Source organism: Crotalus tigris, unplaced genomic scaffold (assembly GCF_016545835.1).
Source record: "Crotalus tigris isolate CLP2741 ecotype Arizona unplaced genomic scaffold, ASM1654583v1 scf7180000018371.15429387391:27106975, whole genome shotgun sequence".
Taxonomy (NCBI): domain Eukaryota; kingdom Metazoa; phylum Chordata; class Lepidosauria; order Squamata; family Viperidae; genus Crotalus; species Crotalus tigris.
This window is the reverse complement of record NW_024096970.1, coordinates 4,731,421-4,749,904: the sequence shown is the minus strand read 5'-3', so window position 1 is coordinate 4,749,904 and position 18,484 is coordinate 4,731,421. Positions and strand designations below refer to the sequence as shown.

Below are 18,484 nucleotides of genomic sequence, written 5' to 3'. Positions count from 1 at the left end.
GAAGAGGGGCGTGCCCTGATGTGATTCCTCCTGCCCTCTTGCTGGAGAGTTTAAAGTTAGTTTGCCAAATCCGCGAACAGAAGCAGAGTATATAGTACAGCAAAGAGTATATAGTACAGCAAAGGAGATTAATCCTTTGATTAATCTCCTTTTCTTTTCTTCACCGTAGAGAAGCCGCTGTTGTTCCAGCGTTTCATTACGAAACGACAGAAAAACGTATAAAACATAAGGTAGGATTGATTGCCTATACAAAACCATGCCCGTTCAGAAATAAAAAAATCGCAAACGAAAGGACAAGCGAATATAAGTAAGTCTCGGGTCTTACTGTAAGGAAAAAGCATGGCTCGCAAAGCCCAACTGGACGCGAGGGAGTTATTTGGATGAGTTGTTTGCAGGAAAGTCCGCTGCTGTTAACAGTCGGCTAAAATTGATTTGGTTGATTGAATAATTGACTACACTCATCCTAAGATTGTCAGAGTCGCCGTTGCAAGCAACTCTCATTTCCCGGAGTATAGGATTAAAAAAAAAAAAGGGAAGGTATGTTATGAGCGAGTCGAGGTCTGCCACGTGTACGAGAAGGAGGAGGGCCGTCCGAAGCGAGAACCGGATCGTGGGACCAAGGTCAGGCAGACTTTGGAGAAAGGGAGAATGGAGGCTAATTGCCGCGTGTTAGTAAAGAGTGCTGGCAATTCAACCGAGGCTTCAAATAAGGAAATGTTCCGAAAACGAGATTTGTTTTTTATTTTTACTCCTGGCAGGTGCAGCTGAATTGCAGGCATTATTTATCTACTTTGCCTTGGGCACTTGGAACAAACTTAGTCCGTTCTTCTAAGTGGCTGAAGCAAGCAGAGGTGAACCTACCATGGCTTCTGATCCATAATTTGAGAATTTTGCTCGAACTGGCCACTGCACAGAAAAATATGGTTAGTTTTGAAAGAAAAATAGAATTTGGCTCTTGTATTAAAATCTCATATCCAAAAAATGGTTTGCCCACTGTGGACATTGATAATTGATGGGTGTGATATCGTTGTGATTACAAGGGTGGGTACATAACTTTGCAACTTTACCTGTCTATGGAAAAAGAAGCCATTTATATGCGTAGAATTGGGCTATAAGGCTGCTGTTGGCAAGTTCTAACAAAAGAATATTTTTCAAAAGCAGCGTGCTCTACAGGGGGTGATGGAAGTCATTTGACCATCCTGTTTGTTGGCTAGCTAGCTCATCTTACATCTTTTTTATTTTCTACTGCAGTCAGTTGCAGCTGCCCTTGGAACAGAGTGAAAAGAGGCCGTGCTCAGACTAACTATACCATTCCTCCTTCACAGAAAGTTGGTCCCCTCACAGATTCAATAAGAATCAGTATTATACACAACAAATCAAAAAACAAGAAAAAAAGTTGAAACAAAAACACATAAAAAAAGTAATTGTGATTGTGAACAGTTGCTCCATCAATCTAGGGTCTCCCACAGAACACATAGATACAACAGACACAACAATCTGCATCAGGCATGTCAAACTCGCGACGTATCAGAACTTTTTCTCCATTGCCGGCAATGGGGTGGGCGCAGTTTTGGGATGACGTGTCCGGCCTATGGGCCGGCAGTTTGACACCCCTGATCTACATTAGTCTCTTTAAAATAAGGCAACGTCCCAAACCAAGCTTATACTGCATCTAAATTTAATAATCCTAACTAGTGATTCCATCTTCATGCCCACTATCCTGCCTCATCATGGCAGGGAAAGTTTTTTATATAGAATAGAATAAGAATAAGAATAGAATTATTAGAATTATTAGAATTAGAATCGAATCAAATCAAATCTGGAAGGGACCTTGGAAGTCTTCTAGTCCAGCCCCCTGCTCAAGCAGGCGAACTTATACTATCTCAGACAAGTGACTGTCTAGCTCTAGCCTCTTCTTAAAAGTCTCCAGTGATGGAGCGCCCATGATTTCTGGAGGCAAGCTGTTCCACTGGTTAATTGTCCTCACTGTCAGGAAGTTTCTCCTTAATTCCAGGTTGCTTCTCTCTTTGATCAGCTTCCAACCATTGTTTCTTGTCCTCTGGTGCTTTGGTGAATAACATGACCCCCCTCTTCTTTGTGGCAGCCCCTCAAATACTGGAATATTGTTATCATGTCTCCTCTGTTTCTTCTTTTCTTTAGACTAACCAAAGTCAAGTCCCACAGCCGTTCTTTGTTTTAATCTCCAGGCCTTTGATCATCTTAGTTGCTCTTCTCTGAATTTTTTCCAAACTCTCAACATCTTTTTTGTGATAGGTGACCAAAATTGGCTGCAGTATTCCAGGTGTGGTCTTACCAGGGTTTTATAAAGCGGTACTGATACTTCGCATGATCTTGATTCTATGCCTCTGTTTATATAACCCAGGATTATATTAGCTTTTTTGGTTGCTGCTGAACACTGTTGGTTCATAGTCAAGTGATCGTCCACTAGGACTCCAAGGTCCCTATCACAGTTACTGTTTTTAAGCCAGATCTTGCCCAATCTATACATTTGATTTTTCCTGCCTAAATGTAAAACTTTGCATTTCTCCATGTTGAAACTCATTTTATTGGATAGGGCCCATTGTTCAAGTTTGTCAAGATCTTTTTGGATCCTTTGTCTTCTGGGGTATTGGCTATTCCTGTCAGTTTGGTGTCATCTGCAAATTTGATGAGTTCCGCTTCAATTCCCTCATCATTTATGAAGATATTGAAGAGTACTGGGCCTAAGATAGAACCTTGTGGTATCCCGCTGCTTACTTCCCTCCATGTGGATGTGGTGCCATTGAGGACTACTCATTGAGTACGGTTTGCCAGCCAGCTACAGATCCATCTGGTGGTGATGTTGCCTATTCCACCTTTTTCTAGCTTACCAAGGAGTAGGTTGTAATCTACTTTATCAAATGCTTTACTGAAATCTAAGTATACTACGTCCACAGCATGTCGCTGTTCTACTGAAGAATGAAATAAGATTGGTTTGGCATGATCTGTTTTTAACGAACCCGTGCTGGCTACTAATTATAAATTTGTTTGCTTCTAGTTGTTGTTCGCAGATCTGTTTTTTTCTAGGTATTGATGTTAAACTATAGTTTCCTGGGTCTGTTTTTTTCCCTTTCTTGAAGATGGGAACAACATAAGCCAGTGGTGGCAAACCTATGGCACGCGTGCCAGAGGCGGCACTCGGAGCCCTCTCTGTGGGCACGTGCCGTTGCCCCAGCCTCGCCTCCCCCCATGACCCCGCCCTCACCAGCAGCCCCCCTGGAGGAGAGTCGCCCCCAAGCGTGGCCCACATGGAGCAGCGCAGCCAAGGACATGGCAGCCAGGCAGCGTGGACAAGACTCTGCCCTCACGCCTCATTGCACACAGTTGATGCTACAGGGCGTGGACAGAGGGCGTGGCCACCATGGCGCTGCTGGGCTGTCTGGGGGATCTGCGGCGGGCCCAGGAGGCGGTGAGTGGCCCTGTGGGCAGGCGGGGTGGGGGCGGGGCAGGGGGTGGAGTGATGGCAAGGCCAGTTTTTGGGCACTCAGTCTCTAAAAGGTTCGCCATCACTGACATAAGCCCTTTTCTAATCCTCAGGTATTTCCCTGGTGCTCTAGGATTTATGAAAGATGTGGTGTAATGGTTCTGAGATAACATCTGCCAGCTTCTTCAGAACTCTGGGATGTAATCTTTCAGGTCCCCAGTGATTTATACTCGTCAAAGTTGGATAGATGTTCTCTTACCATTTTCTTGCTTATTTTAATTTTTGTTTCTAGTTTGTCTTTTGTAGTGGTTTTTTTTTGTATGTTGGGCTATAGTTTCTTTTTGTGTGAAGACTGATGCAAAGTATGAGTTAAGCAGTTCTGCTTTCTCCCTGTTGCCTGTTATTTCCTTGCCATCTTCTCTCTTTCATGGACCTACAGTTTCCTTGATTTTTTTCTTGTTAATGTGTTGGAAGAAACTTTTTTTTATTATCCTTGATTTCTGTTGCAAGTGTTTGTTCGTTCTGAGCATTTGCTTTCTTGACTTCATCTTTGCATGTTCTGGCTGTCTGGTGATAATCGGCCTATAATAATAATGATAATAATCTTTGTGCAGCCATGCTGGTTTCTTCTTGAATTTCTTGTTTTTCTTTTTCAGTGGTATTGTGCTGGCATGGGCTTTTATGATCGCATTTTACAGAGTTTCCCAAGATTCTTGGGTTGTTTTCTCCTTTAGGATTTTCATCCATGGGATATTTCATAGGTTCTCTCTGAGTTTGTTAAAGTATTCTGGCAGTATACATCAAAAATATTTACTCTCAGCAATGTCACAGAGATGTAAAAGTCATCCCAGCTGCTCAGCTAAAGCATGGGCATCAAAGTCGCCACATCACGTGACATGTCGCGACGTATCGCAACTTTTTTCACATTGCCAGAGCTGGGGTGGGCAAGGCCTCCATATGATGCAACCAGTCCGCAGTCCAGCAGTTTGACACTCCTGAGCTAAAGCAAGCAGGTAATATACTGAAAAGCAACTATTTAAGAAGATGCTAGAGGTGAATTATCACTTTAGTCACAACAATAAAAATGGAATTTCATACTGCATGGGAGAAGGCAACGGTAAGTCACAATGAAATTGTAAAGATACCCTTTTCATAACAGTTGTCCAGTCTTACTCTCCAACTACCAATGCAGAAGCTAATGGGTTTTATGGTCACTTTCAATCTAAAACTGAAAACATCCAAGCCATTTTGGTTGAGTGCCAACCATGACAGCCAGCTGGGTGACCAGTCACTCTCACCCCAAGTCACTTCACGGGGTTGTTGTTGTGGGGAAAATAGGAGAAGGAAGGTATGTTGGATATGTGCACTGCTTTATTTGTAAAAATAATAAAGATGGAATACAAATAAAAAATTTAAAAAAAATATCCAAGCAACCTGAGCTGCTTCCAAGTGAGAAACATTAAGGAGGAAAGGTGGATTGGATAAGTGGACAATTGGATAAGTGGCCTCTAAACTGAAATGAAACAGGAAAAAACAGTTTAGATTAGAATAAGCTATCCAATCCAATTATTTCTTCATTGCCGTCTTCCGGCAGCCAAAATGACGCCTACGTACATGAGTATATCCAGATGGAGTTCACAAAAATCACAGTGCGTTATTGGTGCAAGAAGATGGATGAACTCAATCATAGTGTAATAGGAAAGCTATGGCCAGAGGCTTAACTGGAATAGATCACAAACTGCTGATGTGCATCTTCCAAGTCAAGCTAAAGTGGAAGAACAAAGCCAATCAGTCTCCACGATAGGACCTTGAGTATAAGCTCACCATTTTCAAGGGGAGGATCAGGAATCACTTTGTTAGGGAACTATAGAAACTATGGAACAAAATCAAGGAAATTGTTAAGGATTAAAAGAAACTGTCAAAAGACCAAGAAATAGAAGAAATCAAGTTACATGTCAGAACAAATGATGGAAATTGCCAAGAAGAGAAGCAAATTTCAAGAAAAATAAAGCTCTTGGAAAGGCACTTAGCAAAGAATTTCTGAAAGCTATTATTGCAAAATATTTAAGGACATCAAAAATAGAGACACACAAAAAAACAAGGAATGTTTTCCAACTGGCTACAACATGTTGGCAACCGTCCTTAGAACTGACCATGAAGTTATTAACAATAGCTTTTGCTTTTTAGAATGAACTACCAACAAAAGAACTAGCAAATATGCTATAAACTAGCACTATATTGCATAGCAATGAAGACCCTAGAAAATATATTCAGATGCCATGATGTATTTATACCTGATCATGAAGACACAGAATCATGCAAGAAATATCAAGAAGCTGGATAAAAAGAGTACTGACACTCTGAAAATAACTCCTAAGAATGCTATAGATTGCCAGAAAACAAACAAATGGATCATAAAACAAATCAAGTGCTTACTCAACGTACAAATTATTAGGTCCAATGATCATTTATCACAATGGACACATAGTGCAATGATGTAGCTCCCTTGAGAAGTCCATAGTGCCAGAAAAGATCGAAGGAAACAGAAAGGTAACCAGTAGCAAGACGTAAGTATTTTATTAGAGCAGTGATGGCTGCATCAGGAGATCTGAATGACCAGGGTAAGGGCAGATCATCCCAGAGATGGGCCATCTGTGCAATCACTACGATTTCACAGTGACTTAATGCATAATCAGTATTCACTTGTTAAAAGCCGGCTGGGAAATCAGTGGTCTAATTTCCTGACTTCCAATCAAGATTGCTAAGACTTCTTTTTATTTCTAGATTTCAATCAGCCATGGAAGAGAGATGTTCTCACTACCTTGAGATAGAGAGACAAAGGCAAAAAAAAAAAAAATGTTTTCAGTAAAAAGTCTATCTGGTCAGCAATTTGGCATTATTTTCTCAGTTTATTCAGTACCAGGAGTGATGTCAGCTTGTTTTTCACAATCTTCTTCACCTTCTGAAGCCACAGAAAAGGGAATTTTCTTGTTTACTACACAGGATACACAGGATAAACTGCATGGAAATACAATTTATTTTTTGTGCTAGTGATAATTATTCCATGTGTATACATTGAACTGCTAAGATCTCATCTGCTAATACGACTAATGCAGACAATTTAATAGGCAGGATTGTCTCTTTCAAAACCATCCGTAGTTTAAGGCCAGGGTATCTGCAGGAAATCCAGTAAGTAAAAGAGGCTCCTTCCATGTCTCTTTGCTCAGAAATGGCCACTAGCAGCAGCCATGGAAATGCACTTTTTAGTCCATACTGCAAAGGGGGAGTTGAGTTATCTCTTTGAATTGGTTGTAACTATAGCAGCCTATAAAACTTGTAAAATAAATATACAGCTAAACAAGCAGATGATTTCTTCATCATTTGACTAATAATTTCATATGTGTTAATATGCTTCTTTAAGAACTATAGTCCAGTTCCCTTTAGGATTTGTAAAAAAAAAAAAAAAAACAGTTCAACAATACAGAAATAAAAAAGCTGATCCAACAAAGGACAGCCATAAATTCTCTCATAAAAGTAATAACTAAAATTTGCTGTCTATGATTGGTTTGTTTTCTCAACAAAACATTACGAAATTATCTTTCTTAGAATTTTTTTTTGCTGCAATCTAAGAAAAACAGAAAAGGTTTGATTTGATTATGATGGTGCTCTGTAGATCTCTGTGAGAAATGAACAAAAATATAAAACAATTTCATATGGGCAGGCATCTCAACAGCCTGTGGACAATATTTTCTATCTGTTTAATACTGTAGTTGTACACAAACACAGACATACAGACACACATATCTCCCAGAAATGAAATTCTTTATTGTATATGTTCCTCTTCCATAAACATAACATAAAATTGGTTGAAGTACCACCTTGCTATTTCTAATAAACAAGCAAAAAGATGAGAACAAAAACCATTCCATGGGTATCTTTTATTGGTAACTATAGAGAAAAACTTTGCCTAATTGGTGCTTTTGAACCTCCTTTGAAGAAGGCATTTAAATTCATTTGCTACATTTCTGTGCCCCACAAGAGCCCTGGAGCTAAAGAACTAGAAAGAAAAAGATGCTGTAATGATCGCATTTATTTAGATAATCAATTTTCAGTGTTAATTGGTGCACAAGATGACTTCTCAAGTCCAAGACTATCCCTAAATGGAAAGTCACCAGAACTGGAAGCCATAGCAACTTGATCTTGCTAGGATTTTGCCAAGTGCGTGTACTTGTGTGTACATTGTGTATCTTTCATTTAGTGGGATGCAAGCAACAGTATGTTGGCATACGAGCTAGTCTCTTAGACTTTAGACAACTTAGCTTGCATCACATAGCATGTATGCATTTGGTGTAAAATGGCTTTGGTTACATTTTTTTTTTTAGAAAGACCAGTAGAGTGGTAGAGGTGAGTTGTTATGGACTCATCTAGTGACAACCTATGTTAGATTGTGACTTGGGATATAAGAGTAAATGCTAAAGAGCATGGAGTAATTGATTAAATGAAAGAAGCAAATATAGTATGTTACATGTCTGTGAAACTAAGGGCTTATCTTCACTGCCGAGTTGCCCTGTTACTAGGCACTTCTGTCTGCTTTGGCTGGTGTCCTTTAATACGAATCCCAGCAGCAAACTGACTACATCTTAAAGATAAGAGTGGCCCTCACAGCTGAATCAGTGATTCCAGAACAACCTTCACCAGGCATCCTACAATACCTCAATGTTTATAACACTGTTAACAAATGTAGAAGGTTGCTGGTTTTTCTTAATTACTGTTTTATTTCCCTGAGTCATTTATATTTCCCTGTGAGTTTTAAAATGTTGTAAGGCTGCAACACTTTTCATTTTTCCAGTCACTTAGGGTAGTAAGATTTAACCCTCAGGTCCAAAGGGGTGCTTTCTACTTCATGACTGCAAAAAATTATGAAACTTTTATTAAAGCATTCTTGCTAAAATTCACTCTAAAGGATGTTGGAAGGAATAGTAAGAATTTATTTTAAATCTGGTTGTTGTGTCTGTATAGGCATTTTGATGCTTTAACTTCGTATTTATCAATTCTGCCCATCTTATCTGTCTTCTATCTACCATATACAGTATGTCTACTAAGACCTACCCAGAAAAATAAATTGGAATCTACTTTCCTAGAACAGGAAAAATGGGAGATAGCACTGCAGCAAGAGAATTGCGAAGGGAAGGATGTAGTAGTTTGTTAGGACTCAATACCAGCAGATAGATAAATGTCTCATTCTGGACAGGATTTTCTTAAACCAAACAAAAATCAAGACGTGAATGAAGATAATCTAATATTCTGGAGTTGATGAATACATGCAGAGGAGATATAATGACAAATGAAAGCTAAAATCTATGTCAGAAAGGGTGAATTGCTGTAAAAAATGTTATACATACTTATGAAATTAAGATTCTATATGTTGACAATAGCTGTAGGTTACATTCTAATGAAAGATGTACATGCCAGCGATGAGCGTTAGTAAAATCATGCAATGTTCTGAATGAGAAAAAATGATTTTGTTGGGTAACATCAATGGATGGGTTTGAACAAGGTGAGAGAACACAAAAACAAATTAGCAATTCATAGACCTAAGAACAAACGAGAATGGTGACTAATGAGTGTCTGCTTAGAAAAATCTGTTTCAAATATGCAGTTTAAATATTAGTTTATTCGTTGCAAACATAGCAAAAAATGATTATGATGAAAGGTTAAGAGAATTAGTAAAGAATGCAAGGATGTAGAGACATTGTGTTTATGAAACTACCACCATTTTTGAATAGTGTGAAGAATGGATTTGAGGGAAAAAGAGAACTTAATGGGGAAAACCCTAAAACAAAATATGACTGAAACTAGAATGACCCCAGTAGGATAATAAGTCCTCCATGAAAAATATGAATGATAAGGTGAAGGTATCTAGACCAGTGGTTCTCAACCTTTTTAATGCCGCGACCCCAACCGGTCGTAAGTCAAGGACTACTCAACCGGTCGTAAGTCAAGGACTACTCAACTGATGCAGCACCGTTTGCAGAATGGGGCTTTTGGCGGGCTCAGCAGGGCAGAGACACCTAGACAATTCCTATTGGCTTCTGAAAGCCAATAGAATTAGACTCTATTCAAGAGAGTCTATTCTATTGGCTTTCAAAAGCCAATAGAATAAAAGGGAGTAGCACAGCTAAGGAAAAGGGGAAAAAAATGGCGGACTGTGTTGTTTGGCGACCCCCGTGAAATGGTCGCTCGACCCCAAATGGGGTCCCGACCCACAGGTTGAGAACCACTGATCTAGACACTGGAACAGAATGAAAACGCTAATGCTGAAGGATCAGGCTAGGGGCAGACTGTCATGGAAAAAATGTGTCTATCTGGCTGATAAAGAGTTGACACTCACTTGATGGCACATGAGTAATCAATCATTGAGTGCTGCAGAAGTATGTGATGTAATGCTAATTAGGTAGTATAAAAATATAGTTGATAGACTTCATAATGTGAAAAAAGAAATATAGTTGAAAAAATGCAGTCAGAGAGAGCAAGGAGCATTCTAGAATGAAAGAGGAGAGGGAAAGTTTTGATGGAACTAAAAAGATTACTTTAGAAGTGGGTGAAAATGGCCAAATACAGACCCTCAAATAGAATAACAAAATAACAGAGTTGGAAGGGATCTTGGAAGTCTTTTAACCCAACCCCCTGCTCAAGTAGGAAACCCTATACAATTTCAGACAAATGGTTGTCCAATCTCCTCTTAAAAACCTCCAGTGTTAGAGCACCCACAACTTCTGGAGACAAGTCATTCCACTGATTAATTGGTCTAACTGTCAGGAAATTTATCCTTAGTTCTAGGTTGCTTCTCTCTTTGATTAGTTTCCATCCATTGCTTCTTGTCCTGCCTTCAGGTGCTTTGGAGACTTAGATGGAGAAATAGAGTGAAATGATTTGAAGTGATGAAATGCTTTATCATGAAACTAAATCAGATTTAGTCACGTTTTCTAATCTTGAGGTTTTAATTTGGGAGAGCTCACTATTTCTTATTTTACACACTGCATAATGTTTCTTACGCAGGTAAAAAATGTATGATGAGTATGTATGTACATAGTACGTAATGGATGGTCAGTTTTCATCCTTCAGTGAAGGCTTAAATAGCTACCAAGATGAACTGGATGCTGCAAAATGTGTCTGTTAGGAAAAAGGATAGAATACCTGGAAAGGCATATTCAGCCAAATGCAGCTTTAATTTCAAAATACTGAAAGCTAACCCATGTGGGTGTTGCTATGTCATTCTCAGTATTTATCTTGCTTGTTTCTGCTGTTGGTGCAGAACACAGGACCTGAGCAGGTTAGAATCAAAATCTGGCCTTCATCCACAGGATTGCTATTTCTAATAACCGTGCTATGCACAGGAAGGACCAGAGAAATCCATGACAGTACTGAAACTCGAATAATTAATGCTATCTTAAATATGTCTTTTGATTTGAAAATAAAACTACAAAAAAAGCAATGTACATGTAAAATTGCTGAACTCTGAATCAATAATAAAAACACGCAAATAAAACTAAAAAATTCACGTCAATGTACTTAACATATGTATAGATAGTGGTTGACTTACAAACATTTGTTTAGTGACCAGCTGAAGTTACAAAGGCACTGAAAAAAATGAATTACAACTGGTCCTCACATTTATGACCATCGTAGAATCCCCACAGTCATGTGATTAAAATTTGGGTGCCTGGCAACTGGCACATATTTACAACAGCTATAGTGAACTGGCTCATGTGATCATCATTTACAACCTTCATAGGGGGTTCTAACAAGCAAAGTCAATGGGGGAGGCCAGATTTACTTAATGACTGTGATTCGCTTAACAATCATGACAAAAAAGGTCATAAAATGGGCATGTCTCACTTAATAACTGCCTCACTTAGCAACAAAAAGTTGCAATCCTAATTAAGGTCATAAGGTGAGGACTACCTGTAATTTTAAAATCTTATTAACAAGTAATTGCTTGAACTATAATTCCTAGGCACTAAATGACATGACATTCATGTGTTTCAACACCTACTTTCCCATATACACATGAAAAAAAATCAGCCTTTAATTGAATTACCGTAAATGCCGGCGTATAAGGCGACTTCCGCGAGCGCTGAAATCGGCGCCAAAGACGGGAGTCGTCTTATACGCCAAGTCGTCTTATACGCCGGAAATACTGGTAGTTTCCGGCGTATAAGACGACGTTCTAGGAATGCGGCCCAGCTATAAAGACGGGGGTCGTCTTATACGCCGGGTCGCCTTGTACGCCGGCATTTACGGTACTCAGTATGAGATAGCCTTAACTTTACTATAGTACTATCTATATTGAGACTTGAAGCAATACAGACTAGAACTGTTAAAAGGTTTAAGCAACAGAAAATTTACAGAAAACTAATAAGTATTACTATTGCATTATAAAATTCTGTTTTATCCTGCACATATCAATATTGTAAAAATAAATGCTCCAACTGTAGGTTATGTTAAGTATTGGTATACATTTGGATTAAGCTGGACCTCATATTCCTGTTAGAAGCAATATGCCATGGACTGAATCAAACAAGGCCAAACCTTCACCAAGAAGCAAACCACACAATGGGGCATTGTAAATTATTCAACTTGGGAGCATGCTAGAGAGCAGATGTCATTACCACCATTTTAAAAATTCTGAAATCTACCTCCCCAGAACGTTTAAAAATTAGCAGTAATAGTTTTAAAACCTTTAATCAGGGGTTCTCAACCTTGGCAACTTTAAGACTTGTGGACTTCAACTCCCAGAATTCCTCAGCCAGGAATTCTGGGAGTTGAAATCCACAAGTCTTAAAGTTGCCAAGGTTGAGAACCCCTGCTTTAGATGCTACTAAAAATCCCATCTGAATCATTCTGCTGGACAGATTACAAAAGTGAAGGGATTGGGAGGAAATCAAACTGGTAAGACAGGACAGATCTTGACTCCCAAATAGGCATTCATATGTTTCCCTACCTACACATTCACCTGCATGTATTTAGTTATAACATTGGTCATACCAAAAGTCAGAAAGTTTGTAAATGCAACCAAAAACAGCTGAAAAGATTTCTTGATATTATTTCCACACTGCTCAACCACAGCTTTGCCAAAAACGCATGATCATGGTGCACTCAGTTTATAAACAGAAAGCTACCTAATTTTATAAAAATAAATTCAATCTGGTAGAAAAAATAGGAATATTAAATAACAGATTCTGATTCTTTGCTAGGTTTCTCAAATGAGTCCGACACGGGGAGGCTTTTGATTTCCAGCATTTTTTCTGTGGTTTCTCCATTCACAGGTGTAGCTTGTTCTTTGCGTTTCCTCTTTGCATGCACCCATGGGATAGCACATAATATAGCTCCTCCAACAATAGGTGGAACTCCTGCTAGGTAGAATGCCACATCGTATGTGCCGAAATGATCCCGTAATTTTCCTGGAAAAAGAAAAAAAAATAACACTAAGATTAACACTCAAACAAGCTAGATAGCTAGATTTTTCAGCAGCTTTTTAAAATGTGTCAATACTCCTAAGTTCACTATACCTACAATAATCATCCAACCGAGGTCTTAATAAAATATCTTGTAGCTTAATAAAGCATTTCCTTTCTTCAAAAGCAGCCTCAGAAAGGGGAAAACTGCTTTTGGATCATACACAACTTGTGCTCAGGGAATTGATATTGGAAGTGATTTTCTCCAATCCCCCTTGTAATAAATATTTTTATGCCATTCCAAAAGAAAGAATAAGAATAAATAAGGAGAAATTCAGTGTTCTGATTTCTCCAGCAAGAAGCCTTTACTAAATCCTGGTTCTTCACTGATGGTGATTTTTGTCAATGCCGATGATGTTCAAGTGTTGTTCCAGATGTTTTGGAATTGCTCCCAAGACATCTGTTACTACTAGTACTACCTTCACTTTCTCATTATTATTACTATGGTTGATCTGGATTTGGCATTTTTATCAACCTATCAAATCCTTACCAAGAATTTAAGATAGGCAGATATTGGAAGGTGGTGATGATATATAAATATATTATGGCCACCTAATCTAAAGAACTCTGGGCAACTTACAATGTATTAAAATACACAGTTAAAATTAAAAACATAACAGCAGCATTATTACTTGATATGCTTTTTACATATTTCATTAAACATTTCTGCCTACCTGCAATAGGTGGGCCAACTGTCATTGGTATAGACATCAAGCCCAAAAGGAATCCAATTGCTTCAGAAACATGATGTGCACCAACTAACTCAAAAGCAATCGGTGCCATGATACTAATGAAGCATCCATCAAAAAGGCCCATGATAAGGCAGACAACAATAAGAGCTTCAAAGGAATTGCATAATGGGATCATCATAGACATCAGGCCAATTAACAAAAACGATATCACCTATACAAGAAGAAAGGAAAAACAGGGAAGGAATTCTATTATCTATCCATTACAAGTGATTTTTTTTCCATAAAAATGAATAAAGTTTTATCCATCGCTGGTAGCACTACCTAGGTCAAGCTTGGTTGTTCTTAAACAAACAAATCTAAGCAGGATCTGACATAGTTATACTTAAATTCCTTATATTCCCCAATTCAAGGACATTCCAAAGTAGTAAAGTAAACTAGGGAGTAAGAAAATTATAATTACTACTATAAAGAAAGTAATACCAATACTTTTTATTATTATCAAGAAAACCAGATTGATGTGTCTATATACTAATCAGAAGTCTATTTGACTTAGGAAAGTGTCCTTTTATTTAATTGTATCCACTTGCTGATAGTTCTTCCATCAACAGATTACGATATCTATGAACAAGGTAGATGATTTTTACATTGCTTTTTTCTCTGCAAAGCCGCCCGACAACTTTCAATGTGTTCTCCAGACATCTCAGGGCATTTTTGGAAGATTGTGTGTGCATTGCCAGAGAAAGAGAAATTAATTAGCATTTACTCTCTTTTTTTCACATGGAAGCCAGTACTGGAGCAAAGGGCCTCCTATGAATTGAGGGACATCATTAAAAACATATTTTAGTTAATTATTATTTGTAAAGTTTCCAACTTATTATTTACAACACAACTGTTACAAAGGCATGGCATAACTATGATGTTTTTGAGGTCTAGTCTCTTCTTAGGCATGAAAGCCGGCTGGGTGACTGGGCCAGTCACTCGCTCTCTCAGCCCAACTCACCTCACGGGATTGTTCTTGTGAGGAAAATAGAGGAGGAAGGAGTATGATATACTGTATATCTGCTGTCTTGAATTATTTATAAAAATAAATGTGGGATATCAGGGATCCTTGCTTAATGATCAGTTTCTTAGCAACCGTTCAAAGTTTTGACAAACCTCCCCAGAGCTACTTATGACCCAGTTCCAGAGTTCTGAAGGCCACACACACTCCATCCTGCCCCTTCAGTCAAATGACTACACTTAGGATGCTTGGCAACCAGCTCACATTTAAAGCTGTCACTGCAATATCCTGCAGTCACAATTTTTACATTTTTTGCTGGTTTCTGGTGTTTTTTTCCAGTTTCCAGCAAACAAATTAACATGGCTTCACATAATAACTGTGACATTTGCTTAATGACCACCGCAGAAAAGACTGTAAAATTGGGTGTGGGTCATGTGGTCATAAGTGAAGGGCTGTGTGTGTGTGTGTGTGTGTGTGTAAATCACATGGAATAACTGATAATTCATCCACATGTGTGGCCGGCAACATCATTCAAGTGCAGGACATCCAGCCCTTTCCTTTGTTTCCGTTGGTTCCACTGGGTGACAACTATAGAAGGTGACATTCTGCCCACTTGGAAGGTTATCAGGACAGATTGTCTTCCTCTCAACAGGGGGAACGCCAAAACATTATCTACAGGAAATTTTGTAATAGATGAGATTCAAAGTTGGAAAATCATCAATTTCAAGAAGGGTGTGCAATTTCCTTTGAATAAGTTAACATTCCCTCTAAAAAAGCAAGGAAGCAATTTGGAAATGCTCTTACGCTCCACAGTTTTACTGAAAATTGAAATGGCAATGGCCACAAGGCCAGGGACTATTTTCCCCATTCTTAGCTGCTTTGGTAACTGGATTTTCCCTAGAAAAGAACCAGGCCTTGCCTTAGTGATTTATGCTATGTTACTGGCTTATGTTCTTTTTCCTTTTAAGACTGAATGGCTGAAATATGTTCTTTGCGAGACTGCCTTAAAAGATATTTTAGAGTGTTTAGGTAGAGAATGCAGAAGGTTGCTTGTGGGGACTTGGCAAATGCAAAAGGTTACACTTAATCTGTAGAAACTGCATTAGCTGAAGGTTGTCTCCAGGCCTAATTTAAAAACCTGCTTTTAGCCTTCACAGGCCTAAATAGACAGTATGAAAATCTGCCTAATCCATTCAGGCATACTTCTCTGTGTCAGTCAAACATAGAACAGCCCATCATTAAGAGAAGTCTTCTTAAAATTTCAGACTTTCTTTTATTACAAGGTCTCAATTCTTTAAATATTTTAAGAATGTTCATTTTCTTTTGTTTAATAGTAAGATTTGATTACATTGTTTGTTCATGTATTCTATGAGAGTATTAAAATCCTGAAAAGCACCTTATTAAACTTAGACGTAATGGTTGTCATAATGATAAGGATAATTAATATAACAGTAATTTCTACTTTCCTGGGGAGTAATTATAAAAAATAATCTCTCCACTTCCCTTGAATCAGTCTCAATTCCTGTTAATTGCATGGTCACATCCAGTCATGGTTTGCTCTTACCTTATCTTGGGTTGTTTAGCACAATATCCTAATCTGGCCTAATAATTGGATATATCCTGCCAGTTTCCATTTAAGTTCTAAGCAGATGTGATTTTGTTTAGTTTTCTCAAGATTAGTTACGGTCAGCTAAAATGATGCTACCCGCTGTGACCACAGCAGCATTAAAAGAAAGAGTAATTTTCTGCTGAACTCATCCAAACTTAACATGCTGCCCAAGTGTGTGCCAGCCCAAGTCCAGTATTCTGTCCATTGTCCTATGTTGTTTCTTGTAGGTTTCATTACTTTCGGATAAAGTAAGCATGTCTAGGTTTGACTATTTTTTAAGAAAACACTTTATACATTACATATAAAATGTGTGCTGTGTGCTAATATTAAGATATTGGGTTTCAAGATTTCTGCTAGGCAAAGGGTCCGTCATTGTTGATCTAATCTTCTTTTGCTTATATCTTAACAATGAAACAAATAAAAAACTTCAAATGAAAAACAGTGAATGCCTTCTTCCTGTTAGGTGAAACTCCAGTGAACCAACCATCTGTGTCTTCTTAATCATTTAGCTGAGGAAATGTTTACTCAGCTTTGAAAAGGGGAATAAAAAGGATCAACTTAATGCCCTGTCTTACAAGTGATGTTGCTGGGGCATAAATATAAAAGTAAGTCTTTATATTTCTATTACATTTTCTATGGGAAACAGACTTCAGCAGAAACCACTGCTGCCTTTCATTGCTCTATCATATTTGTTTTGAGGTAGACCTCAACGTGACCAGAACCACAATGAATCTCACCTGACCCTGGACTGCAGAAATCCAAGCTACATGTTTGACATTTCCCCAATTCCTGTATCCACAAAGACATGAAGAGCATTCACTGATTTCTCAGTATTGTTTTAAACTAAACTAGTATTGTCTGTAAACTTAGGTAAATTGCTATAAGATAGGTATAAAGGTCTCTCTGCAGCCTGAAATCTGAGCCTTTCTCCTTTTTTAGTTCTCTTGCTCTTTCCAGAAATGGGATAGTGAAGTTATTTACATGAATTGAATGAAAGCTTAGACATTAAGACAAACATTTTCAGTTATTTTCTAGAATATGTGGGAAAGATACTTTGTTCTATGGAGCATGTATTTCTCATTGTTCTGGCAACCCTGAACAATATTTATAAATGTTGGTCATGCAAGCAATAATTGGGAGGCTTCTATCCCATTTATTTATTTCTTATCCCAGTTTGGTAAGTATGATGGTTGAGAGTGTTCTTGCCATGATGATAAATTTAGCTGGAATCATGACAGGAACAGGTCTAACACAGAATATGATAAGAAAGAAAGGACAGAAGTCTGATATCATAAATGTTCAGAGTCTGTCCTTTCCTTGAATAAAAGCTTATCATTTGCAATCCATTAACTAATCTTAAATGTCACAGTATATGTGAAACTATAGAAGACTACTGCAGCTATGAAGTACACTATATTTACTCTTTGAGCTAGGCTAGGCTATATATATATAGTTATTTCAATGTTCATTCTGAACAACTTTCTTTAAGAAGTGCTTCTTTAAGAAGTTACTTTAAAAAAATCAATACTTTGTCTCTAAAAAAGGGAATATTTGCCAAGGTTTGTATCATTTGAATTGATTAGGGCATATTGGCTGAAGTCTGCAGCATCACTGGTGCCAAATACCAAGTTTTTACCTGACATTACTATTTTATGACCTTTTAAGAAATTCCTTATATAGATGAGCAGCTATACAAAGAAACACAAATAACCCACTCAATCCTTAAAAAAAAAACTTGAATTCACACAATTAAATATTCCTATTCCAAACTTTAGGTCTCGCTCTTGCCTAAAGAAATGTAATATTGTATACATCAAAAATGATGTTCAGTTGAAAATACGTGGCATCTGACAATATCTCTGCCAATTTTCAGTATTCACTATTGCTTATCTATAGATTTAAATATTTAAAACATGCTATTCAGGTAACATGCTGTTTTCAGAAGCATTACTTTATGGATATTATTGGTGAGAACTATGCCTACACAAAACTATCTCAGATCTCCTGGACTGTTCTTGTGCCACTAAATACTTATCAGCAGTTCAGTGGTCTTTAGATGCCAGACATAACTCTGCAAAAGTTATGCACGTCTGATAACATTAAGGACAGCAAATATAGAAAGAAATCCACCAAAAGATTCATATTATTGGTCTGAAACATCTAGAAATATATTATTAATGCATTTTATATCATTTATCTAGC

General features: G+C 38.0%; 1 protein-coding gene and 1 long non-coding RNA gene across 2 annotated transcripts in view; one reads left to right on the top strand and one right to left on the bottom strand.

Annotated features, from left to right (window-relative positions):
- Positions 1 to 24: 24 nt before the first annotated feature.
- On the top strand, positions 25 to 18,478 carry LOC120311566. Its single transcript, XR_005557656.1, has 3 exons — positions 25 to 230; positions 759 to 923; positions 16,746 to 18,478. It is a non-coding gene; the product is annotated as an uncharacterized LOC120311566 (long non-coding RNA).
- The window catches only part of SLC16A10 (solute carrier family 16 member 10), a 45,822-nt gene continuing 38,345 nt past the window's right edge, over positions 11,008 to 18,484 (bottom strand). The window contains exons 5-6 of the mRNA XM_039351220.1: positions 13,656 to 13,884; positions 11,008 to 12,927 (exon numbers count right to left, since the gene is read on the bottom strand). Coding sequence (XP_039207154.1) covers positions 12,692 to 12,927; positions 13,656 to 13,884 — 465 coding nt within the window. The 3' untranslated portion in view covers positions 11,008 to 12,691. The remainder of the gene's footprint in view (positions 12,928 to 13,655; positions 13,885 to 18,484) is intronic.